Genomic DNA, 23652 nt, shown 5'->3' on the forward strand with positions numbered 1-23652 from the left:
CTTAGTGTCAGGGGCACCTGGGTGGCTCAGTTGGTTAAGCAGCCGACTCTTGATTTCAGCTCAGGTTATGCTCTCACGGTTCCTGGGTTCAAGTCCCACACTGGGCTCTGTGATTACAGAGCAGAGCCTGATTTGGATCCTCTGTCTCCCTCTCTCTGCCCTCCCCCACTTGTTTGCTCTCTCTCAAAATGAATAAATGTTAAAAATAATTAATTAATTTTTTTAAAGTAAAAAAAGAGAAAGACCTAGTGTCTGAGGTCCTGAAGTATACTCTAAGAACAAATGATTTCTTCCACATCTAGGATCTTCATTCTCTTTCATATATAATTTAGGGTAGAGACCATGTGACGCGTTCCTAATTTGCTATGGGTAATGTCCTCTGAGCAGTGGGGATCAGATGGGGATAGGGGGTGACTACTCTGTGTAACTACTTTTCCAACACTGGAGGCCCCGGTGTCTCTAGGGAAAGGCCAGTCAGTAATCCTGTCAGTAAGGTGAGCCAGGCTCTGGGCAGAGACTGGCTATCCCAGATAGCAGGTGCCAGTTCCTGTGACCCCGGAGTGGCCTCCCAGGTCAGCTCTTCTCCACCCCCCTCCCAGCTAGTTTTGAGACAGGTTTTAACAGGTAAAACCGGATGCCTTGGCCTGTCTCAATAAAAGGCCAGCGACACACAGAGTCTAATTTGTTTGTCATAGAAGGTGCACATGCAAATAGTATGTTGTATTCATTAGTCTTTTGAGGGCAAGCCAGATTTACAGCATTCCACTTTATTTTTCCCCACCACAAATGTGTGAGCATGCATCCTTTAGTCAGTCCTCCCTCTACAGCATGGCCTGATTAACTCAGAGACTGTCATTTATTAGCAAGAGAACTAATGGGAGGATATTTGGAAAAATAAGATATTGTAGAAGGCCAGAATATTTATTTGGGTGGGATCTCATTCAAACCTGAGCTGGCATCATATAGAAGAAATGAAGACCTGCCGAAATTCCTTTGGGAGGGGCTAAGCCCACCTTTTGGCTACTTTCATCTCCTTAAATTAATCACCTTTTGGATCTGTTATCTTTGTCATGAAAAATGTCTGCCATTAACAAAACCTGTTCCCCTTGGAAAACTATTAGCTTTCAGCGAATTAAAGTTATGGGGCACTCTGAATTAATTGTATCCTGCAAGGGACACCATTTGATAATTCACACTCTCATGGGAAATATTGAAAGAACCTTTCCACAGGCAGTAATGTCACATTCCTTATTATAGCTGGCATAACTTTAACTCTTACAGGTTTAATTTTTGGTCCCTAAAGGATGTGTTTTTCAGAATGCATAAAGAAAACAATGTATAAAAAAAGAAACAAGTTATTTTCTGCAGTCATAAAAATCTATTCAGGTGAAAATTTTTTCAAGTACAGTGATATTTTTTAAAAGGTCAATGAATGACAAGAAACCTCTATTTTGCATCTATATTTCATATATATATATATATATATATATATATATATATAATAGCACAGTGTTGAACTATTTAAAATAGCCACAAAGACTAGTTAAGTCATTTCTGTGTGTATAACTAAGAAGCTTGAAGTTTTAAATTACTTTTAATAGAAGTCTGTCAGAAATGCCTTTCTTGATTAAAGTTTAGAAGTGTGTATGGGGCCCCCGGGTGGCTCAGTTGGTTAAACATCTGACTTCGGCTCAGGTCATGATCTCAGAGTCCTTGGGTTCAAGCCCTGCATTGGGCTCTGTGCTGACAGCTCAGAGCCTGGAGCCTGTTTTGGATTCTGTGTCTCCCTCTCTCTCTGCCCCTCTTCAGCTCACACACACACACACTCTCTCTCTCTCTCTCAAAAATAAATAAACTTTTTTAAAAAATTAAAAAAAAAGAAGTGTGTAAAAGTCATCTATGAATATTTATGTCATTAATGATAATCATATGGTAGGGAGCTTTGGGCTGGTCATTGGTGGAGATCATGGCAGTGAGACTCAGGGCACTTAATTCACTTTACCCTTTCCAGAAAAGCCAGGTGGATTGCAGTCAGGGCAGCTTTTAATGTTTCTCTTCAAAAATTCTAGCTGGGGTGCAGCGCCTGGTCGGCTCATTTGGTTGAGTGTCTGACTTTGGCTCAGGTTGTGATCTTACAGTTCACAAGTTTGAGCCCCGCGTCAGGCTGTGTGCTGACAGTTCAGAGCCTGGAGCCTGCTTCGGATTCTGTGTCTCCCTCTCTCTCTGCCCCTCCCTGACTCGTGCCCTGTCTCTTTGTCTCAAAAATAAATAAACATTTAAAAAAATTTTTTTTAAAAATAATAAATCCAGTGGGTCTCCAAAGCATGGAATTAGGTCATTATTTCCAGCTCCCATCTCTATGAGCAGCTGACACAACACCCATCTTCAACTCCCGTGGCTGGCTTGTGTGCCAGCTGATTGTCATGGTTTTCCTTTGAGTTTTGGGTCTGTCTCTTTGTAGGTAAAACATAACACCCTATCATATCAATGATCTAATGCATGGCTAGCAGCTACTAGGGGAGCATATAATTATTCCTATGGAAATAGTGAAAATAGATGAACAAATTCCATAAGTATAAATCTTATTTTTGTTTAGCATATTGTGAGTATTGTGCTTTTTCTGGTTGTATTCTGGCTGAATTGTACACTGTTTCACTGAGACTGTTCTGAGTTTGTGCGTGTCTCCTATTTTCTCGCAAAAGGACATCCATACTCTTGCCTCTGTATATGTTTCCAATAGTAGCAGATTCTTCTCTATTCATTGCATATTTAAAAAGTGTGCAAATATTCACTGCATATTTAAAAAGTGTGCAAATACGAGGTGAGGCTGGTCATCTCTGCCCATCTCATTCATCCCCGGCAGACAAATTTCTGGAGGAATAAAGAGAAATTTTGGGGAGGCTTCCATTCCTTCCTCTAACTGTCTTTTCTTCCTCTTGTCTCAACAGGAACTGTTTACCCCTGAATGCAAGTTTAAAGAATCTGTTTTTGAAAACTATTATGTCATCTACTCATCTATGCTGTATAGACAACAGGAATCTGGTAGAGCCTGGTTTTTGGGATTGAATAAGGAAGGGCAAGTCATGAAAGGAAACAGAGTAAAGAAAACCAAACCAGCAGCTCATTTTCTACCCAAGCCATTGGAAGGTGAGTGTTCTGTGTACATTCTCCTTCTCAGTTTACCACACATTTATTTTCCCCATTGCTAACTCTACATTGGCCGCAAGGAACTTCATGGAATGCTGGAGATTTTCTGTACCTGGATCTGGGTGGTAATCACGCAGATATCTACTTTAGCCATGAATCTAAGGTTTGTACACTTTACTGTACATATGTGCGTGTATGATGTATATATATACACATACACATGGATCATAAACATAGATATAAAGATTTATGGGGTTTATAAAAATATATGCATATATATGTACATATATACATACACAGTTAAGTTTTGAAAATTATGGAATACAAGTATTTGCCCATTTTGATGGTATTTAGCTGAAAGTAATCACATACTTGTGAATTATTGTAATTACAGAAAATGAAGGGTTAATCACTTGGCCTTGAGAGGGTGTTGATATCACAGATCTCCCTTCCAACTATGAAATTGTTTAGTAAACTTTGGTACCACCTTCTTATATATTCACTTGAAAACAATGAAGCCTTGGCATTTACTTTGATCAGATTCACAGAGAGCAGACCACAAAGTGTTGATAATTAATCAGAAGCATCTGCGCCTTTCTCATTAAGGATTCTGCCAAAAGTTCCATTTACCTTATCCACATAATTTTTGAGAACTACAAAAAAAATTGACATGGAGGCATTTCAAAAGCGTTGTCTATTCAAATACTTTTGCTTACCTTTGACAAAAAAGTAGATCTACAGTAATTAAATAAACACTTTCATCTAACTTAGTTTGATTTTCCTTTTGTTTTTTTGTTCCCAGAAGAAAGGTTTAGCCATCAAGAGAAAATGTACACTGGTTTTTTATAATCCATATTCCTTATATAGGAATGAGATAATTTGGAATATTAAAGGTTAATTATTAATTATCTGTGAATGCATAATTCAGCTTTCAGTTCGCCTAAGTTTGGAAAACCACTCTTACTGGTTAATACCATCTGTATGATTTCATCAATAATGGCTTACTGTCCCCTTAACTCAATTTGCCTACAGAACAAGCCATTGAAACCTAACTGGTTAGACACCATGGCCCATCTAGGAAAGGAAGAATTATGCCAGAATCTGAAATATGAGTGAATTATTCTCATTATACGATAGATCATAAGGCAATTAGAGTAGAAATAAGAAATGAGAAGGGCGCCTGGGTGGCGCAGTCGGTTAAGCGTCCAACTTCAGCCAGGTCACGATCTCGCAGTCCGTGAGTTCGAGCCCCGCGTCGGGCTCTGGGCTGATGGCTCAGAGCCTGGAGCCTGTTTCTGATTCTGTGTCTCCCTCTCTCTCTGCCCCTCCCCCGTTCATGCTCTGTCTCTCTCTGTCCCAAAAATAAATAAAAAACGTTGAAAAAAAAAATTAAAAAAAAAAAAAAAGAAATGAGAGAGTTTGGCTATTCTTCCAGAGTAACACCTCTATGATTTGGTCTTATGTTTGTTGATGAATTTTGACACCATCAGACTCACCAATATTCAAATGCAAGTGAAAAATGAAAAAACTAAGTCCGTAGCAGTTCTAGAAAAATCTTGGTTTATTTGCCACCTCGCTTTGTCTCTTTATATTAACTTTCGTGTTGAATATGAACAGATGAGAATTAACCAAATTTCTAAAATCTTATCTTTTAGCTACATAAATGTAATGAAAATCAAAAGGGACTTTATGTCTCTTAACTGAAGCAAAATCTGGAGACCTGCTATTTTTGTATATCTAGCAGGAAATATCAGAGATTGAGATGAGGTGTAATAATATCACTTGGTATTTGAATCATACACTGAAGAGTTGAGTGTGTGTGCGTGTGTGTGTGTTGTGCATTTATGTATTTTTCAGGCAAAGAGGAACAGTATTTTCAAATAATTAGCAGACAGAGGTACTCTAAGAACAATTAAGGGGGTATTAATTATAATGACAGAGGTTATCACGTAGTGTAAGTTATAGAGGAGAATTAATTTCAAAACCCCTACAGGATGTAAATTATATGATTGGAAATGTTTATGGCAAATTAGGTACTTGATTAATTATTGATGCTCTGGGGCATTCCTATCTCTTACACAACTTCACCACATAGACAATCAAGGTTAATGCTCTGCCGCTATTGTCTCCTAATTGAATTAGTAGTGAGAGAGGAGAAATCGGACAGTGCTTCAAGGATATGGATTAATCCCTTTTACTACCTTGCCAAGTCATTTCAGGCAGGTCTGGTGTACACATGCACTTTCAAATGTGTGTGCTGCTGAAAATCCACATGCTGCATTGATGCAAAAGAGGTTGTACCACCTTGAGCATGGAGAACGCATATGGTGGTCCATCCTGACCAAACATAGAGTCTCTTCATAAAATATCAGACCCTTTCCAAAGCCTAAAAAGCAGGTTAGACAGCTCTAATTCCTGAGTATTTCTGATAGCAGATGATTTTAACTCAGCTAATTTCCCCCAAGCATCAGTCCCCCTGAAATGTCCTTCTGCAGGATTCCCTAGAACTATTTTCCAAAAACCCACATGAACTGCTGTGATTAACTGAGCCACTGGACACTATTCAAGCAATTGCTCAGGACTTACTCGGGCATCCTTCCCACATACACTCTTGCCATTCTGTGCTTCTGCCTTATATGATATCAATTATTAGGTTTTTAATAACATATCAGAATGAGACATAAAAATACAAAATGCCCCACACATGCCTTCAGATTTTTAAGGGTCTCTTTCCATGATGGTGGGAGAGGAAATCTAAAGAATGATCTCCCACAGTCCCTGGCGTAAGGAAAGTGAGTTATTATTGCTTTGGATAGCTTTTGAAGTTGACGCGAGTGTGATTATGTTGCTTTTGAACCACTTGAGTGGAAAATAACGTGATGATCTAGAGGGTAAATACCAGGACTCGAAAAGATGAATGGGAGTGAGGGGTTTCAGTGTTGACAACAGGGTGCAGTGGAAGGGAAGTGTGAGTCTTCCTGACTGGACAAAGAGAACAAGGTTTGTGCCCCCCCTAAAGGAGATATGCAGATATGTTATCTAAGTGCTTGCCATTGGTGTGTGTGTGTGTGTACTTTATATCTGAGCCCCACAAAGAGGCCACTGCTCCTATTTAAACCCTATCTCCTAGACAAAAACCCACACTCACTCAAGTGCACATATTAGTTACACAAGCTGGAGAATGTGGAGGAAGTACTGTCTTCCGTCCCCTCTACGAGGGGTTGCAGGCCTGGCCACTCTTGAACCTAACCGCCCTAATGTCTCCTTTCCTCCCTTCTTCACGCCCCGCCGCCCATCCCCAGTTGCCATGTACCGAGAACCATCTTTGCACGACGTGGGAGAAACGGTCCCGAAGGCTGGGGTGACGCCAAGTAAAAGCACAAGTGCGTCGGCAATAATGAATGGAGGCAAACCAGTCAACAAAAGTAAGACAACATAGCCAGATCCTCACAGGTGTTGTGACTTACTCGTCCTGAGCACAGTTGAGTGATTTATCCTTGCCAGACATTCCTGCTCCCGCGGCTGAGGAGCGGCCGGAAGTAAGCCAATGCTTGCTCTTTGCTGTCTCGAACTTCTTGATTGCAAGTGGATAAATCTTCAACCTGTTGCACCCCCAGAACAAGAAGACACCTGGACAACCAGCTCAACTCAGACCATGGAATGCCCTACCAGATATGGAATGCCTTTTTAATATCTTTTCTGTGACTGTGACACTTCATGTGAATGACATACTTCACAAGTACACTCGATACCTTGCCTGCTGACAGCTACCCATAATCCTTTTTGAGTCCTGTTTCAGCGAAATCCATGTGTTTAAGTTCAATTTTGTAGCACACAAATACTATTGAGTAATTTCTAGTTAGACGCTGTAAACCTGTGCTATTATGGATTTCTCTTCCCCCCGTTTTTACAGGGCTGCCCGCTCCACTGTCCGTGACCTTTTACGGGGATTGTATTCCTCTAAATCTTAAATGTTGCAGTTGGCTTAGTTCGGAGAGCGATCAGGGAATCAGGAAGCCTTCTCAACCTATTAGTACAAATTGCATCTATAAAGATTAAGAGTGTTGTCTCCGGCTCCCACTCTCAATTAAACACACATATATGCTCTGTCCAGTAGCAGATACTGTGCTCCTCTGGTCGGCGTGGCCGGGGTGAGAAATGGGTCAAACACAGTCCAGGGGAAGCTCTCTAAAGATATGTGTTTGACACCCCCCTATAGTTCCTTTGTGTGTGTGTGTGTTTTATACATATCACAAGCTTACTGGTTAATGGTAACATTTGCCTTGCCCAGCGAGCAAGACCCACTGGTTTTTGAGAAAGTGGGTCCAAAGAACTCTGTAGGCCTTGTAGGCCTGATTAAGGTTCATTTTTTCATCTACTAATCCTCATTATTTGGGAAAAAAAAAGAAAAAAAGAAAATTCAATAATTACAACCTACAAGAATTGCGCTACCTAAATCCATTTCAGATATAATCCTACCTGTTTTTAATGAACCGAACTGAATGCCATCCCCAGTTTTGGCTGCGTTCCACTCATACTCAGCAGAGCATGGGCAAGGCGGCTGTTGTGTTCTTTTTCTGCAGCAGCAATGCAAACGTTAGTTATAAATTAGACTTTAATATTTTTGGTGTTTAATGACAAGTTTTTAAAACTGGACATATTATTAGGAAAAAATATTTTTTTTAGCTCAGCATGCTGAGTCAGGTACTGTGTATTTCGCCACTCCAAACCTGTAACTCAGCTTCTTGGGCCCCCAGTTGCCCAGTGGCTGGGGTAGAGGTGCCTTGCCATGATCTCAGAATGCAGTCTGTTGAACTATTCTGGATAAAATTCAAGGCAAACCAACACGTTCACACATCAGGTTTTCGGTCCATTCAGTTGATTTGCATTTGTTTTATCTTGCTTTCTTAATTTCCTTTTGCATAATTCTGAGCTTAGGGAAGACAACTGCTAAGAAAGGCCATGAATATAGTTGACGGCACAAGGAAGAAACCAAGCAAAACGTTCGGTATTGGATATAAAGAGTTTCAAAATGTTTGATACGAAACTGTTTGGAAATATATTTGTTAGCTCTGTGTATACTTAATAAAATTCAATGTTTTCTCCTCCGAAGAGTTAACTGAGACCAAACTGAACCTCATTTATAGAAAACTCTATGTGGGATTATGTACTGGCCTCTTGTTATTATTTCCACGTGGAAGGCTGACCCAGTCGCCATTTCCCCCCATCTGCACTGTATTTTCTTGGAAATTATTTTGTCACTGCTTTCCTAAGTCTCCATGACAGCCCTTGCCCGGCATTTAAAAATTTTGGCCTGCTTAGCTGATTAAAGATTTAGTATAAATTTAACTGTTTATGCTTACTTCATTTTCATATTGGATTTCATTTTAATAAATAAAAAGTTAGCATAACGTTTGGGTAGATTTATTGTCAATAATGCTAAAGTACGAACATAACAAAATCATTCCTTTGACCATTCTTGATTTTCTGTTACACCATCTTAAGGCCTATCATTTTCAACAGGATGAGTTAAAATATGTTAGATGAGTTTCATGAACCAACTATTTAGGGAAGACATATATTCTATAATATGTGGCAAACTATGAATTATTTAACTTGACATTCCAATTAGATGGGCTTATACACACCGCTCGCCCCAACTCTCTCTCTCTCTCTCACACACACACACACACACACCAAACAACCCCACCTATTTGTTTTTGGTAATCAGCCCTACTTGCTGGTTTTTTCCCACTGCAAGCCTGTTAATTGGTTAAAATTAAGACAAGACTTATTTTTGTAAATGACTGAGACTTATGTAAATGTGCATCTCTGTTTTGTTTTTTATATGAGTTGTCTCTAAGGGCATTTATCCCTATGAATGGATGTCAAATACTTTCTTCTAATATATGTTTAGACATATTGCAGACGGGTCCTTGTTATTTGTAAATTAGACCGTTTCCTCTGTGTCTGGTCTCACCTGTTGCATGGGACAAGGACAGCACTGGTGAACTGCATGTAGTAGGACCTACGTATCAAGAACTGTGGTATGTATTATTCAATTTACATACAAAGAGTTTGTCTGCATTGTACAGTTTCTGTGTTTAATACCATTTGTTGTATTCACACATACAACATACTGAATAAAATATTGATATGAAGGCATATTACAAAACATCAAACAACTTTATGTAACAAAATGGCATCGCTTCACCCACAAATATAGAGAAATATCATGTAAATAAGTTGGTACACTCAATTTCCCCCTTTACCATGCCAAAGAAAATTTTAGCTCTTTGATGATACCTCTCTTGCTATTTTTCTGGGATAAGACTCCACCAGTTTTCCCCTCAAAAATTAAGTTTGCTGTTATTAAGTAAGTGCAGTCTGTCATTATCAATGTTCTGTATAGTAAATCCGATGGAATTCATTTGTATCTACAGACTGTGTGTTTTGTACCTCCATGTACATATGTCAATTGCATCGAGTCTCTCTAATGTCACATTCCTTTTGCATGCATATCTGGTAGAGGAGGGTTATTTCTACTGATCTGTTATGGTAGCTGATGGCTTCACCCATCCCTCAGCAATGCTCGGGAATGTTCATTGTTTTGATATTCCAGGCGACACCGGTTTTATTTTAAGTTTGCTTTCTACAATGTTTTGCTACAACTTTACTTGGAAAAACTGCAGAAGCGATGCAGGTGGTGCACCCTATGTAAAGAGTAAAATGGTACCGAGCAACATGTCCTTACAAATCCTGCAGACGTTAGAGATCCTTGCTCTAAATGTGTGCTCGCCCGGAGGGTTTTGGGGTAGGAGGTGGCGTTAGGAGCTCCACATGGGGCCTGCAAGACTCCTGCTGCAGTCCTTCTCATTACCTCCTGAGGAATCCTTCTCGTTATTTACCTCCTGGAGAGTGAGCAGAGGGAGTAGTTTTAGCACACCTGCCCAGTTGCTCAATTAATGCCTAAAGCATTAAAATAGATGTTTTCAAGATGACCAATGTTAGATTTGGTTTTGTTTTACAAACCAAACCAAAACAAACAACGAAAACTTCTTGTTCCTTAAGTTAGAACGTGCGTATCGCTTCACTTAAGGTTTTAGTCCTAATATTACAGAGAGAACTAATGCTTCAGGGAGAGATTGACTAAGAGTTCCGTTTTAGAAAGAAAGAAAATAATTGAAAACTATTTCCAATTTTATTTCAGAACAAGACTATTACCAGGGAAAGCAATTGGCTAAATGCCGATATACCAACATCCGGATGAGAACTGTATCGCTTTGGAGAAAAATACAATTCCCAGCTTAAGTTTCTTAGCTTACAAGGGGGTTACACAGGGCCCGTGGACCCTTGGATACTGAGTAGGGCTTCAAAGTTTTGACAGGGAGTCTGCAAACAAAGGCTGAGTTGTGATTTGTTTTGATTTGTTCTCAGTTTTCTGTATCATTCGGTCTAATCCCGATGTTTGCTGGCAGAGATTGTGTTTGTATTTGACGTGGTGGAGGCCGTTCCTTTCAAGGTGCTGCAGGCATTTGGATTAGCTGAAGGGTGCAGGGAGAAAATGGGGTAAAATGTCCTCTTGGGTCTTAGGACCCAATTCGAATTATATTGAAAAGTCCTTGGGGAAGAATTCCTCGGTGATGGTTTGCCAACAAGCATGGTGCGTGCCAACAGCAGCAGCAAACGTGTCCCGTCACATCCCTTCCCAACTGACGTTAATCTCCCTGTCACAGGAACTCGAACAAGCCGAAGAGATTCGCACATTTCCCCTTTCACCCGTTACAAGTTGGTTCCTGCCCTGCCTTTGTTTGAAAGAGGGAGTTTTTATCTTAGTAACAGGATTGAAAGTCAAAATACAAAATCACATTGAAGAAGGGTAGGATTTACGTCTTTACATGTAACTATATTTTATTTTTTCCAATTTAAACATGTAAATTAAATAACTTCTTAATATATCTATTGATGTTTGCATTGCTAGAGTCAAAATCACATACACACATATGAAATATAGCAGACAGAAAGAAGTAAAAAGAAAATATTTCTGTTTTAAAAGAAAAATATTCCTTAGAGATTAGGTACCATGTGACTTAGGCTATCACTCAGTTTTGGTTCAATAATTTGTAGCTAAATGAACCCGGAATATAGCTGACTGTATTTTCAGCCTTGTCAAAAAATTTGGACAAATCACATTTCAATCTTCATAGTATAATAATTTCTCCATATTGAAACCTTTTCTCAAAAAAAAAAAAAACAACCATACATGCTGAGGACATTTTCCTTACATGAAAGCATAAAAATTGAAGCCCTTTCATTTTAGTTGTTAATACAAAGGGATAACAAACAGAGGGAGTTAGGAGAAAACTAAGACGCACCCAGGAATACAGGATAAGACAAAGGGAATGAATTAAGGGCATCTCCAGTAGAACATGGCTGGCAAACTACTTACTGCTCAGCTGGGAGCCACATCCAGCATGTGGTCTGTTTTTGTATGGCCCAGGAGCTCTGAATGAGTGTTCCGTTTTTCCTTTTATAGTTCTAAAGTGTTAAAAACAAACAAACAGAGAAGAACACGCAACAGAGAGGTCAGTGGCCCACAGAATCTAAAGTATTGACTAACTGGTCCTTTATGGAAAGCAGAGTTCTGCAGTGTGCGTGATGTAGTGAATTCTGATGATTGCACATCGTCCGGTCATCAAAACTGCTACTGAATAATTACAATATGTTTGTTTGAGGCTAAAAATGATTAGAGAGAGAGGAGGAAAGAATATCATCTATATGATTTCTGAACTGCTTATATTTCCCTCGTTTTACAAAACTGATATATCAACGGACATACTCAATAATAGAGATACAACTAATATGGTTGCACTTCCATCATCTCAGGATAGAGATAACAATTTTATAAATCTATTAAAGTATGAGAACACTATTAGTACTATCAAAGTCAGCATCAGACAAATTTTCTCTTAAATAACTTTCAATATTAAATTTTTAAGTAACTCGGCAAATGCATATGTTCCTTATTTTTTGGTGATTTGACTTAATAAAGTCCAAGCCATGACTCTAGGATATTTACATCATCAAGTAAAATTTCCAAGTAAAAATTTTCATCTTAAACAATGCGGAAATGATTTTGTTACATTACTCTAGGATTTTACAAAATATAATTCACATTTAGAAAAAAAGTGGGTTTTTTTAGCTCCAAATAATTAAAGGTTGCCTAAACTAATGTGTGTAAGTAGATTTAACTGTAAATATGTAAGGGAAGTCCTAATTATTGTACATTTTCATAATTCAATGTGAATTTCATACAGAGCAAAATTTCACCATTAAGAAAATAAACATTTTGTTCCTATCGCTGAGTGAATATTTGTAATTTCTACTTAAGACATTTCTAGATTTTTTTTTTTATCCTCTGAGCTTTGAGACTGGTGCCATTTGATCACAGTATCTCTTCTTGACTTCTTTGCATGATGCTTTTTCAGTAAATAATGTATGCTTAGAAATAAGAATATTTTAAGGGAAATGAATGCATATTTCAGGCCCATCCTATGTCCAATTAGATATTCTTTCTAAAAGGCAAGTTACCATGACGCAATTTAAAATAGTGAGAAATCAAATTCCTTTTACACCTAACCCCTCCCTGCCGAGTTTACAAAATGATCTAGTAACAGAAGGTGCCCCTGAATACCAATTCATTTTGTTGTTGTTGTTGTTGTTGTTGTTGTTAATCATCAGTAGGTAAATATATATTGACACAGATTGTAAGCAACTTAACGTCACTATTTATTAAAAATGTTAAATTGTACACTTTTCATACTTCCTTCATAAGGGAATCTTCTTTTGTGAATTTAAAGTGAGACCAGACGCATGACTTACTGGCTAAACCTGACCAGTCTTCTTCTTTAAAAAGCACTGGTGATCCAGCCTTTAGCACTAGCCCTTGTGCCCGTTTGTCTTTACTGATTCCAAATGGAAATGCTGAGTGATAAGGAATCTGAAAAAATATGATGGATGGATTTATGTGAGGATATATCTTTTCCTTAGATTCAAATGTGGTTTTTTTTGTGACCACTTTTTTTGTGGCCTTTCTAACAACCATGTAATTCAGTGTTTCTCAACTCCGGCACTATTGACATTTGGAGTCAGAGAACTTTTTGTCATGGGGCTGTCCTGTGCCCCGTGGGATGTTCGTAGAAGCATCTGTGTCCTCCATGCACTAGAGGCCGGTAGCATGCCCTGCCAGCCCACCCAGTGTGACAATCGAAATTATCTGCAGACGTCACCAAATGTTTTCTGGGGTGGCAAAGTCACCCTTGTTGAGAACCACAGGTGTAAATTCTGGAGGAAAAATTCTTTCTGGCCTTATTTACATCAGATTTTTCCCTAACTTGTTTTTTAATGGGTGCCCAGCCTTCAATCAGGCATTCAGAAATAGAAAAACATGCAATAGTCTATTTGACCTGTCCTAGTGGTGATTATACATGGTTTCCTTTGCGTTTATGTGTCCTAATGGCCTACAAACATAAGAATGCAGTCCTGTCCCACGGGGTCATTAAGGATAGTCTGTGCCGAGCCAGATCTCACACGCATTTCCATTCCATCCGCGCCAGCATTCACAATTTCCACAGCTACATATTCCATTCCCTGCAATAAAATACGGGGGGGGGGGGGGGTCATCATCATGACCGAAAGGCACCAAGTTCGAGTGTGTTACTATAAACCATGCACCAAGTTCAAGTATGTTACTATAAACCATAACCGTTCCTAACCAAAACCATTTCATTCATCCTCTGCAGATTTTACTGCACGGCCATGTTGCTATTAACTTATTAAACAGCTATGGGACCTCTGATCCTTCAAACGATTAACAGCACCTACTTGGTAGCACCAACTATGCAGTATCCATTCAGCAGTGACCATCTTGTATCACTCCAGCTGAACTTTCTCTACGTCCCCACTTCGCCTTTAACTTATCTAGCACACGTGTCTAACCATCTATCAGGACTTGGTAATTGGGACAGCAGTATCCACCACACACACAGCCACGGACAGCACCGTGGGGTGGGGGGCCGTTTGTCTTTCTCACAAACCGGGAGTGCGGAGCAAACCAAGCAGGTCACACTGCACCTGTGCAAATGAGGCCGTCGTGCTTGTCACAGTCCCTGTCGTCACAGTCACAGAGCTCTCCAGAAATGTACCACTCTTCAGCAGAGCAGATGCACTTCCCACAGTGGCAAGAACCTGAAATCACAAAGGGCATCATCACTAAGGGTTTCTGACTAGAATAGAACATCAGCAACACACGGACAACGGGCTTCTAATAACCCACCTTCCAAAGGTAAAAGTTTATCAAAGAGCCTGTTGCTCAGAGGGGAGCTTTACTTACCGTCATTCATAAAGGTCATCTGGGAAAGGCTTCATTATGGATCTAGACAGTTGCAATTAGCCTTGAGCAAATGTTCCATGGCCCGGGCTGGTTGAAATGTCAATAAGAGCAGAATGTGCTGATTCTTAGAGATGGTCTTCCGAAAAGGTGTTCAAAAATAGATGATTTTTTCCCTCTTTTCTTCTTTTTTTCCCCCCTTAATTGAATCATGTTTTAAAAGTGTCTGCTCTTCAAAGGAACTGAATGGTAAGGTCCATTAAATAAGGATGCATTTTATAATTAAAAGTACCACTAAATTATTGTGCTGCTCCTTTTGGATTTTTGCCTGCATGCTTTTCTTAGGGTGGCTCGTAAAAGTGCTGCATAGGGTGGCTCATAAAAGTGCTCAAAACGTACACACACTCACTTGTGTTCATGTGACTTATTGGATCTCACTCACCCTCGGGGCCTCCCGCCATGGTCGAGGAGACATATGATCCTCCCAAAATGTTCATCTCCTCCGAGGCTCTGGGTCTAACCAACTTTCTCATTACTTCACCCATTTCCCCTTTGTCCTTCCTCCCTAATGAAAAACATCCTCTTCTGTTATTAAAACTATTTTGACCTACTGGAAAACAATTTTATGAATGGTTATTTAAAAGAAAAGAATATACATGAATTAAATGATGTCACAAAGAGAAGAAAGCTCTCTTGGTCTACACGTCTTTACACAACAGGCTAAAAAACCTTCACACGGCAAAATTACTTACATAGCAGCAGTAGAGAACTTTAAAATTAAAACAGAAGCACATATAAAAAGGACCTCCCCTTTTTTTCTGTTTCCTTGGATTGGTTTTTCTTTCCCAGTGTGATTTCCTTTTACTAAATGAAGGGTATCACTAAATTTTTCAGATCAAAAATCACCTTAGGAAAATGTGAAGGAGAAGAAGTATTTTGACATATTTAACAAAATTCCATATTGCTCAGTTCAAAATGTACTGGGACCAATCACGAATTAGTGCCTCCGTGAAACATTAGTGATTGCAAAATGAGTTAGCAAGCTGGAGGATAAAGTGGTTACAGAAAAGAATTTGCATTTGTCACAGATATCATCAAAGGATTTGTATAAACGTGTCCCAGGCCTTAGGCACTTTGTGATATTTCACGTGGAAACTGGCATATGCATTTAGCTACAAGAATCCCCAATGGCCAAATTAAATGTGTGACATTCCTTGTCACACTTCTCAAGGTAAGGGAGTAGTCAGAATTAGTGATACGCTGACAACTGTGTTTACACTGATTAACTTCTTCCCTAACCACAGCATGATTTCATTTAGTCTAGACTATTTTCCTGAGGGTCTGGGTTGATCTACACAGTCTTCAGTACAATTCAGACAACTGTCACTTCTGATGAGTGGCTGGCAGGCTGCTGCCAGTCACTGAGCCTGCTGGTCCGTCTGTGAGGGAGGGTGGCTCCTTCCTGGTCATGTCAAGGTACAGTGTTTCCTTACTTTAGAAATTTATTTATCTTCATTTTAAAGACTTTTTTTCAATTTTCTTAGGCACAGAAATGTTCAACATTCAACTGCTCATTTAGCACATGGTTAACGATCTATCTGCAACAAAGAAAACTTGGGGCATGCCATTGACTTTTCATTGAAATTGCTTCAGAAGGCACCATATTTAGTGCCTTACTTCCACGAGTAGAGGAAGCTCAATTATTTGAAGAATTTGACTGTTTTTAGTTGTTTCTAAAATAGTACCTCCTTTGCATTGCAAAATTATTTCTACAAAGCAGCAGAAGCAAATGACTTTGTATATCCGTGATATTCATGTATCACACCTAGTATATCTTTTTTTTTTTTTTTTTTTTTTTGGTCACAATTCATGAGAAGATCTCACATTTCATTTTCAAACTTTTCCCTTGATTCTGGAACTCTTCTAATTACTGCTATAGCTGCTGAAATACTTAGCTTCCAGCCATATCAAAGTATTTTCCTAACTGGAAAGCTCAGCTAAAGTCAATATAGTAGACATTGATAGATTGTTTGACAAGTAAATTTCAGTTCCCAACGTCTACTAGTTACTGAAATACTTAGAATGAAAAATGGGCATTGATTTCTGTGTGTTCTCTGAAAACTAGCTTTTCTCAGTCAGCATCATCCCCAGCTGTGCTGTTCCTTCCCGTTTGTCAATTCTCAGTGCAACTTAGAGGCTGGAAATTCTTCTATGGCTGGTGAGACTAGGCATAACCTAGCATGTAATAATAAATGCACAGTGGGATAGTTATCAGGACCTCTTATAGCCTTTGCTGTGGAGTGCTCTGGCTGGTTTCACCAATAGCTAGAGGTCAAATTGCCTGTCTTTGCAAAGGGAAAAACTTAGGGAGAAGATTCTGTCAGACAGACATAGGCCACCTGACTGTCAAGAGGTGATCAAGTGTTGAGCTCAGCTGGCCAGCACCCACTCACACCCATGAGACCAGTCCAGCCACAGGGTGCAGCCAGCCCATTTTGGTAGGACTCTCAGGTAGTTACCTCAGGACCACAACATCACTAACCCATTTATTTTCCTTCTCCGTGTAAGGCCCCCAAGAAAATTCCAATCTCCCTTCTGTGCTTCTTGCTTCTTACTGGCTTCCATTCCTGGGTAACCAGCCACATTTTCTCATTTGTCTTCATAACATCCTTAGGACTTAAGAAGGAGAAGGAAATCAAATTCTTCTGCCTTCTTCAAAGATGAGAAAATGGAAGCACAGGAAGGAGAAGAGGATTTCTCATGACCACATGGCCTAGAAACAATAGTTATCCCAAGATTTCAATCTGATTCGGTCTTTTTTTGTACCCATCTACCTATCTATCCGTAATGCCTCTCACAGGAAAAACTTTCATGTCATTTCATGAAAATAAGTTGTGTGTTCTCGGCTCTGACGAGACAGCCACATTGGGTGAGGCAACCAGCCCAAGGTGGGTTTTGAAGTGCCACTGGTACCCTTTCCCTTTCCTGGTGGTGGAGGATGAGCAGGGGTGGGGTAGATGGCGGGACAGGTGGGTGGGCGTGAGCACCGTGGACTTCCAGGGCTGATGTAGGACTCAGTATGTACCCCTGGAGAGCTCGAGGAGACAGTCAATGATCTGCAATTACACTCATTGTCACACAACAGCATCTTTAAGGGTACTACAGGCGACAGCCTGTATCTAGCTTGAAGTTATGAACATAAAAAGGTTACTGTGTACTCTTGGATCCAAATAAATAAATCCCCAAAGAGCCTATGAATTATGTCACATATTCTGCAAAGGTGGCTAAACTCAGGGGAGACCTGGCTCTAAGCTCATCCCTCGGTCATTCACAGAAACAACTTGAGTCTAAGGGCAAGGCACCTTTGTTAGCTGCCCCATTAATAAAGTTGGATTTTCTTTTCCGTTCATCAAGCCTGACAAAATGCTGCAACCAGACATCCCCGCAGGCAGTTTTCACTATTGTACTAACTACTCCATCTGTTATGAAGGTCACAACAATGTATCTTGTTTTAAATTTTTCTATGGAGTGATTTATTGTCTTGGCTATCAATTTGTAAAGAAATAAACGCTATTTCTTCATCGTCTCCGGGGGTGACAACTTTATTCACAGCTCACGGGAAGAGCATATTCTGGACTTGTCTTTCTGGTGGACACACCCGGCTGGCTCTGGGCTGTGAGCTGGCAGCCTTGTGACCTCAGGCTTACCCTGTGCCTCTGTCCCATCATAAGCGGACAAAAAGAAGGGCTCCAATTTCCTCTGTGATAACCAGGGTGAGGGGGTTTCATTTACAAGTTTGAGAAAAAGTACATACACTTCTGGTAAGTCCATGAGATTGAGAAATACATGGCCCTAGTCAAGTACCTTGGAACAGCCTTCTCATTTTCGCCACCATGTTAGAAGGCTGTTATGTTAGTCTATCTCCTGCACTACTTCTCCTGTGGTTGTTGGGGTGGAGATGGGGTGGCATCCTTCGTGGGGACAGGAAAAACTCCTGTAGCCCCACTCTCCTCTGTGCCTACGGTTTCATGATCTTGGTTTTGACCCCTCTTCCTCCATAACCCTTCCTCTATAATCTGATGGTTCCAGAACAGGAGGAGAGAAAGAAGCCCACAGTCAGCTGCTGCCTACAGTACGCACGTCCGCCATCAACACTAACACCAGCCTCAAAAAGTACACCCTCCAGGCAGCTTGTACATTCCCCTTTGAGTTTAATGACTCTAAACCTCTCCACTCACTGAAGGATAAACAGTTTAGACAAATATACTTTCAACCCTTCATTGATCTCTGGATATATTTCCATCACCCAAAGCAAACAATTTGAAAAGGCATCAAGCACAGAGAGATTTCCTCGTATTGTTTTGTTGTGTTTTGTTTCGAGGAGATGCCTTTGGGTCAATATTTAGTCAACATTTTTGTTTGTTTGTTTGTTTGTTTTGCACTTTCTACATTTATGATATTGGAAAGTAAGACCCTGCTCAGAAAGTAATGGCTTTAAAAAGGATGTTCATTTCTTCAAAAGAAACTACTCCTCTTTGTATGAAATTCCGTGTAGGAATGACAGACTGCTACTGATGTTTGGCTTTGTGTTTTCTTCCTGTACCTGTAGCTGGATATGACTTAGCCAAGGCCTGCTCGTGGACAATGTTGATGATTCAATAGCGTATCTAGTAAAACACACACAGACACATACAGACACACAAAGTGGCTGATTTTTGAAGTCAACAAATATAAACAAGCATACTAATGTTTTCTTTTTTAATTTTTTTAATGTTTATTTATTTTTGCAAGAGAGACAGACAGAGCGTGTGCAGGGGAGGGGCAGAGAGACAGGGAGACACAGAATCTGAAGCAGGCTCCAGGCTCTGAGCTGTCAGCACACAGCCTGACTCGGGGCTCGAACTCACAAACCGTGAGATTATGACCTGAGCTGAAGTTAGACACTGAACTGACTGAGCCCCCGAGGTGCCCCAAGCATACTAATGTTTCAATGCAGATGGGCATCCTCATTCTGTACAATTTCTATAAAAAATTAATATCCGTATTCCAATGATAATGGCATTATGGAAGACCAACTAAAAAATTCTAAGCTTTAGGGCTCTGTGTTTGGAGCTGTACTCAGAAAGAAGAAATTTAGGGGCACCTGGATGGCTCAGTTGGTTAAGCATCCGATTTCGGCCAGGTCCTGATCTCACTGTCTGTGAATTTGAGCCCCATGTCCGGCTCTGTGCTGACAGCTCAGAGCTTGGAGCCTAGAGCTTGCTTCAGAGTCTCTGTCTTCTTCTCTCCCTGCCCCTCCCCCACTCACACTCTGTGTGTGTGTTTCTCTCTCTCAAAAAATGAATAAACATTAAAAAAAAAGAAAGAAGAAATCTAACTCAGGTTAATCATTCTCACTGCTTTGTTATATGCAGGACACTACCTTCTGATCTGGTAACATTTCTTTTCTTCCCTCCTGCTTCCAACCTCGAAGGCTTATTCCATCCCACCTCCTTTCCTGTTTTCTTTGTCAATCTTCTTCTCCACCATTCCTTCCCTCACTTTTGCTTTTCCCAACAGAGCTCGAACCTAAAGCAAGTGTTTCCAGGAGCTGAAAACCCTTCCTCCCCCGAGAGCCAAACTGGTGCTAGATTCCTCGGGGAGTTGGAATGAGAATGAATTTGGTAAGAGAATAACCGGGGAACAAAGAGGTTGCTTTAAACCCATTGGGTTGTCACCTGACAGCTGTCACTGCATTAGGTTGAAGGCATGGCCTCCTTGGCAGACCACGGCAAGCACAAGGTCTCAAACATAGCGTTCCTGGGAACCAAGGGCAAGCACGGCTGTCTATTAAAATTGAGCCTGTTCCAATTTTCAGCCTTCCTCCAGGAACCACATGTGGTCACAGCATTCCATCTGATTTTATCTCTGGAGTTATGCCAAAAAGCCTCTTTGCACCTGATAGCGTTGGCCTTTGGCGATGGGTAAAGGAACAGCCACTGTCCAGGGGCACAGCCCCACAGCACCTCCTGCTTCAGAAACCCCTACCTCCTATTCAGCCATTCTCTTTGCTTGACTCTGTCTCCTTCAGAAAGATATTTACGTGCTAATCCAGACCCAGGGTAGGCATTTCATGTCCAGTAGCACCTTGTCTGAAAAGGAGAGGGAGGGGGCTGTCTGTTCTGCGAGGAGGCCGCTGCATTGAAGAAGCTGGTCCGCTCCATGCCACCTAGTTCCACGGAGGGCAGCTCCGGAACATTACTGAGAATCAGGCAAGCTTCCAGAGCCTTCCTGGTGTTTTTCTAGGCACTGGCAGGGAGGAACGTGACAGCCTCCTAGACGGGCCCATATGCACTATGAGAGGAGGATTTTTAAAGTCCTTTCCAGAATTTATACAGAAACATCAACATCAAGGTATCTGAAATGTAATTTATTCATATTCTGTCTCAGAAAAAAAATCTGTTCTGCTTTTCTCGGGCAGTGGGGTGGGTGGGGTGGGGGCAATGGGTGAGACTCTTCTTCTCGAAATTGTTTCTCTGATAAATGTTTGAGCTGGTGGCTCCTTTTCAATTGACTTGCAAATTACAACTTCCATGCAAGCTTAATTTGATATATACTATACATATATATATACACACACACACATATATAAATATATATATACACATACTATACATATATACATATATATACGCGTGTATATACATATATACACATATATATTGTGATATATACTATACATATAAATATACTATACATATATATATATACTATACATATATATATATATATATATATGTATACACACACACACACACATATACATGTTTGGTTGGAATATTAATGATTTTTAGGCCAAAGAAAATGACACCAGAATTTGGGGATACATATACGCTTCTTTTCCTTTTTTTCATGAAACAAAATATTTATTTCTCTTTGTGTCTTTCTCCCACCCTCAAGCTTCCCCTCCTCCACACACCCATCTACCTAATCTAGCTTCTGAAGTTCCCAAAGTCGTGCTTGTTGGCAGTTCAGATACTTGTGATCGCTTTTCCGAGTTCTGGGCTGTGCTACGTTGCAGGTGAACTCAACAATTACCCTTTTGCCTTTTTTTCACTCCATTCATTGCTCATTGTATCTTGTTGCCTTTTCTTCTTTATGCAATTATTAGTTCTGTGTCACTCAGCAATGAGGACATATACAAGCGGCTGAGGCCCTTTTTGCAGGAAAACCTTCCCACGCGTTTCATTTCCTTAGATTCCAAACTTCCTGCGGTTACCTTTCAAGTCTGAAGTCTGGTACAAGCAAGAGTGGTTTCATTCCTGCAAAACGCAGGCGTGTAAAAGGTTGTACGTGCCGCTGTACAGACCATGTGTCAGAACAGGGACCCAGTCCAAGCTCCGGCAGGAGATACTCACCCTTCCCCGAGCACAATATGCCATCTGCGGATTCACACAAACTCTTGCTTTGTTCCTCCGTCATGTTACACTTCCGCGGGTGCTGGCAGAGCGTCCCGAACCAGCCTCTCTCACACACGCAGCGACCACAGGAACAAGTGCCGTGGCCTGCGAAGCAATCGCGGGGTGGGGGAGGGGCGGCGAGAGGGGGAGGTGGGTAAATATCCAGCTGAATCACAGTTTTTAAGAAAGAAATATGCAAACCATAGGACCTCATTTCCTGTCAAGCGAACGTGCTTTCCTTTATACAGACTCAATTTGGCATGTCATTGTTGAAAAGAACTCCACAACGGAGTTCTGGATTAACATACTACATTTGAATGCAGCATAGGAGATGGACCAAGAAAGAAAGAAACCTTGAGACAATTTAAAATGGAGTTTCATCAACCTTTTTTGGTACCAAATGCTTCCTCATTTGCATTTTTGTCAGTACGACGTCTCGGTGCGTTTCCTAATTGTACACACCAGGGATGTCCAGACCAGCTTGCAAGGCCGGTCACGTCACCATCGCTTGCTGCATTTATTGACTGCTTTCCTATTGTTTACTAATAAAAAACAAAAGGTTAATTAACTTCCAGGGGAATGGCTTATGGCCATCATATTACTTTGTGTACCTCTCCCCTTACTAAGAAGAACAGATGTTAGTGTAAGTAGATTTATGGTACAGATGTTAAAAACAGCCTGAGGCTTTGACTCCTGTCTGGGAATTTTTTTCCACTTGTTTTTGTCATTGGCTCCCAGTTCTGGGGATGTTTGTCTTTGGGTGTGTATACAACACCGTATTTATGACAGTCATACACCGGCATAGAAGTCTGTCTAATGGCCGCCAACAACCCCATTACACTGTCACATCGTCCCCTTTTAATTTCTTATTTCCAACCAATGCTTTATTCTTTTACCTATGTGCACATCACCTTACAGCCAGATCTCCAAACGGAACCACCAAAAAACTATCTGTCTGGCAAAATTTTACTGATTATGAACGGAGCATTTTGCTAGGTACCAGGGCATACCAAATCAAGCATGGCAGTGATGACGGGTAGTTTGAACTGCTACACAGTTTAAGGTATACGCTTGGCATTCATGGGCACTTTCTTCTTAAAAAGTTTCTCCTAGAGTGCTTTTCATGACATTGGACGCCCCCGTCTCCTTCCAACACTTCTCTTTTGCCCATTTTTCCACATTTTTTCCCCTAATCCCATTGATGTGGGTGTTCCCTGATTGTCTCTTCTATTTATTTTAATTTTATTAAATTAAATTAAATTAAATTTTTATTTTCATTTATTTACTTTTTGAGACACAGAGACAAAGTGAGTGGAGGAGGGCAGAGAGAGAGGGAGACAGAGTATATCCCAAGCAGGCTCCACGCTACCAGTGTAGAGCCCGACATGGGGATTGAACTGACGAATTGTGAGATCACGACTGGAGCCAAAACCAAGAGTCGGATGCTTAACCAAGCCACCCAGGCACCCCGACTGTCTATTCTTAACCTTCTTTTCTCTCTCTCTGATCTCTCTTTTGAAAAAGTCATAAATCACAGGCTGTCAGATAACTGCAATAATTACTGGGCTATATCTCCAGCCTCTAAATTCCTCCTAAAGGCCACTCCCATGATTCTTACTCTGTATTCCACTAGTATCCAAACTGATACTTCTAGACTTGCATATGCAATTTTCTTTC

The 23652-nt window shown here is 40.5% G+C and overlaps 2 protein-coding genes across 6 annotated transcripts in view; one reads left to right on the forward strand and one right to left on the reverse strand.

Annotated features, from left to right (window-relative positions):
- FGF14 (fibroblast growth factor 14) overlaps positions 1–12505 on the forward strand; it is a 618400-nt gene extending 605895 nt beyond the window's left edge. For all 5 annotated transcript variants that reach the window (XM_058743452.1, XM_058743486.1, XM_058743476.1 and 2 more), the window contains 2 exons: positions 2949–3147; positions 6450–12505. In XM_058743452.1, the coding sequence (XP_058599435.1) occupies positions 2949–3147; positions 6450–6586 (336 nt within the window). In that variant the 3' untranslated portion in view covers positions 6587–12505. The remainder of the gene's footprint in view (positions 1–2948; positions 3148–6449) is intronic.
- A 407-nt stretch (positions 12506–12912) lies between these two features.
- Positions 12913–23652, reverse strand: part of ITGBL1 (integrin subunit beta like 1) — a 207524-nt gene continuing 196784 nt past the window's right edge. Inside the window, exons 9-11 of the mRNA XM_058743436.1 lie at positions 21934–22080; positions 14281–14394; positions 12913–13797 (exon numbers count right to left, since the gene is read on the reverse strand). Coding sequence (XP_058599419.1) covers positions 13706–13797; positions 14281–14394; positions 21934–22080 — 353 coding nt within the window. The 3' untranslated portion in view covers positions 12913–13705. The remainder of the gene's footprint in view (positions 13798–14280; positions 14395–21933; positions 22081–23652) is intronic.

The sequence above is a fragment of the Neofelis nebulosa genome, chromosome 1 (genome assembly GCF_028018385.1).
Source record: "Neofelis nebulosa isolate mNeoNeb1 chromosome 1, mNeoNeb1.pri, whole genome shotgun sequence".
NCBI classification, from domain to species: Eukaryota; Metazoa; Chordata; class Mammalia; order Carnivora; family Felidae; genus Neofelis; species Neofelis nebulosa.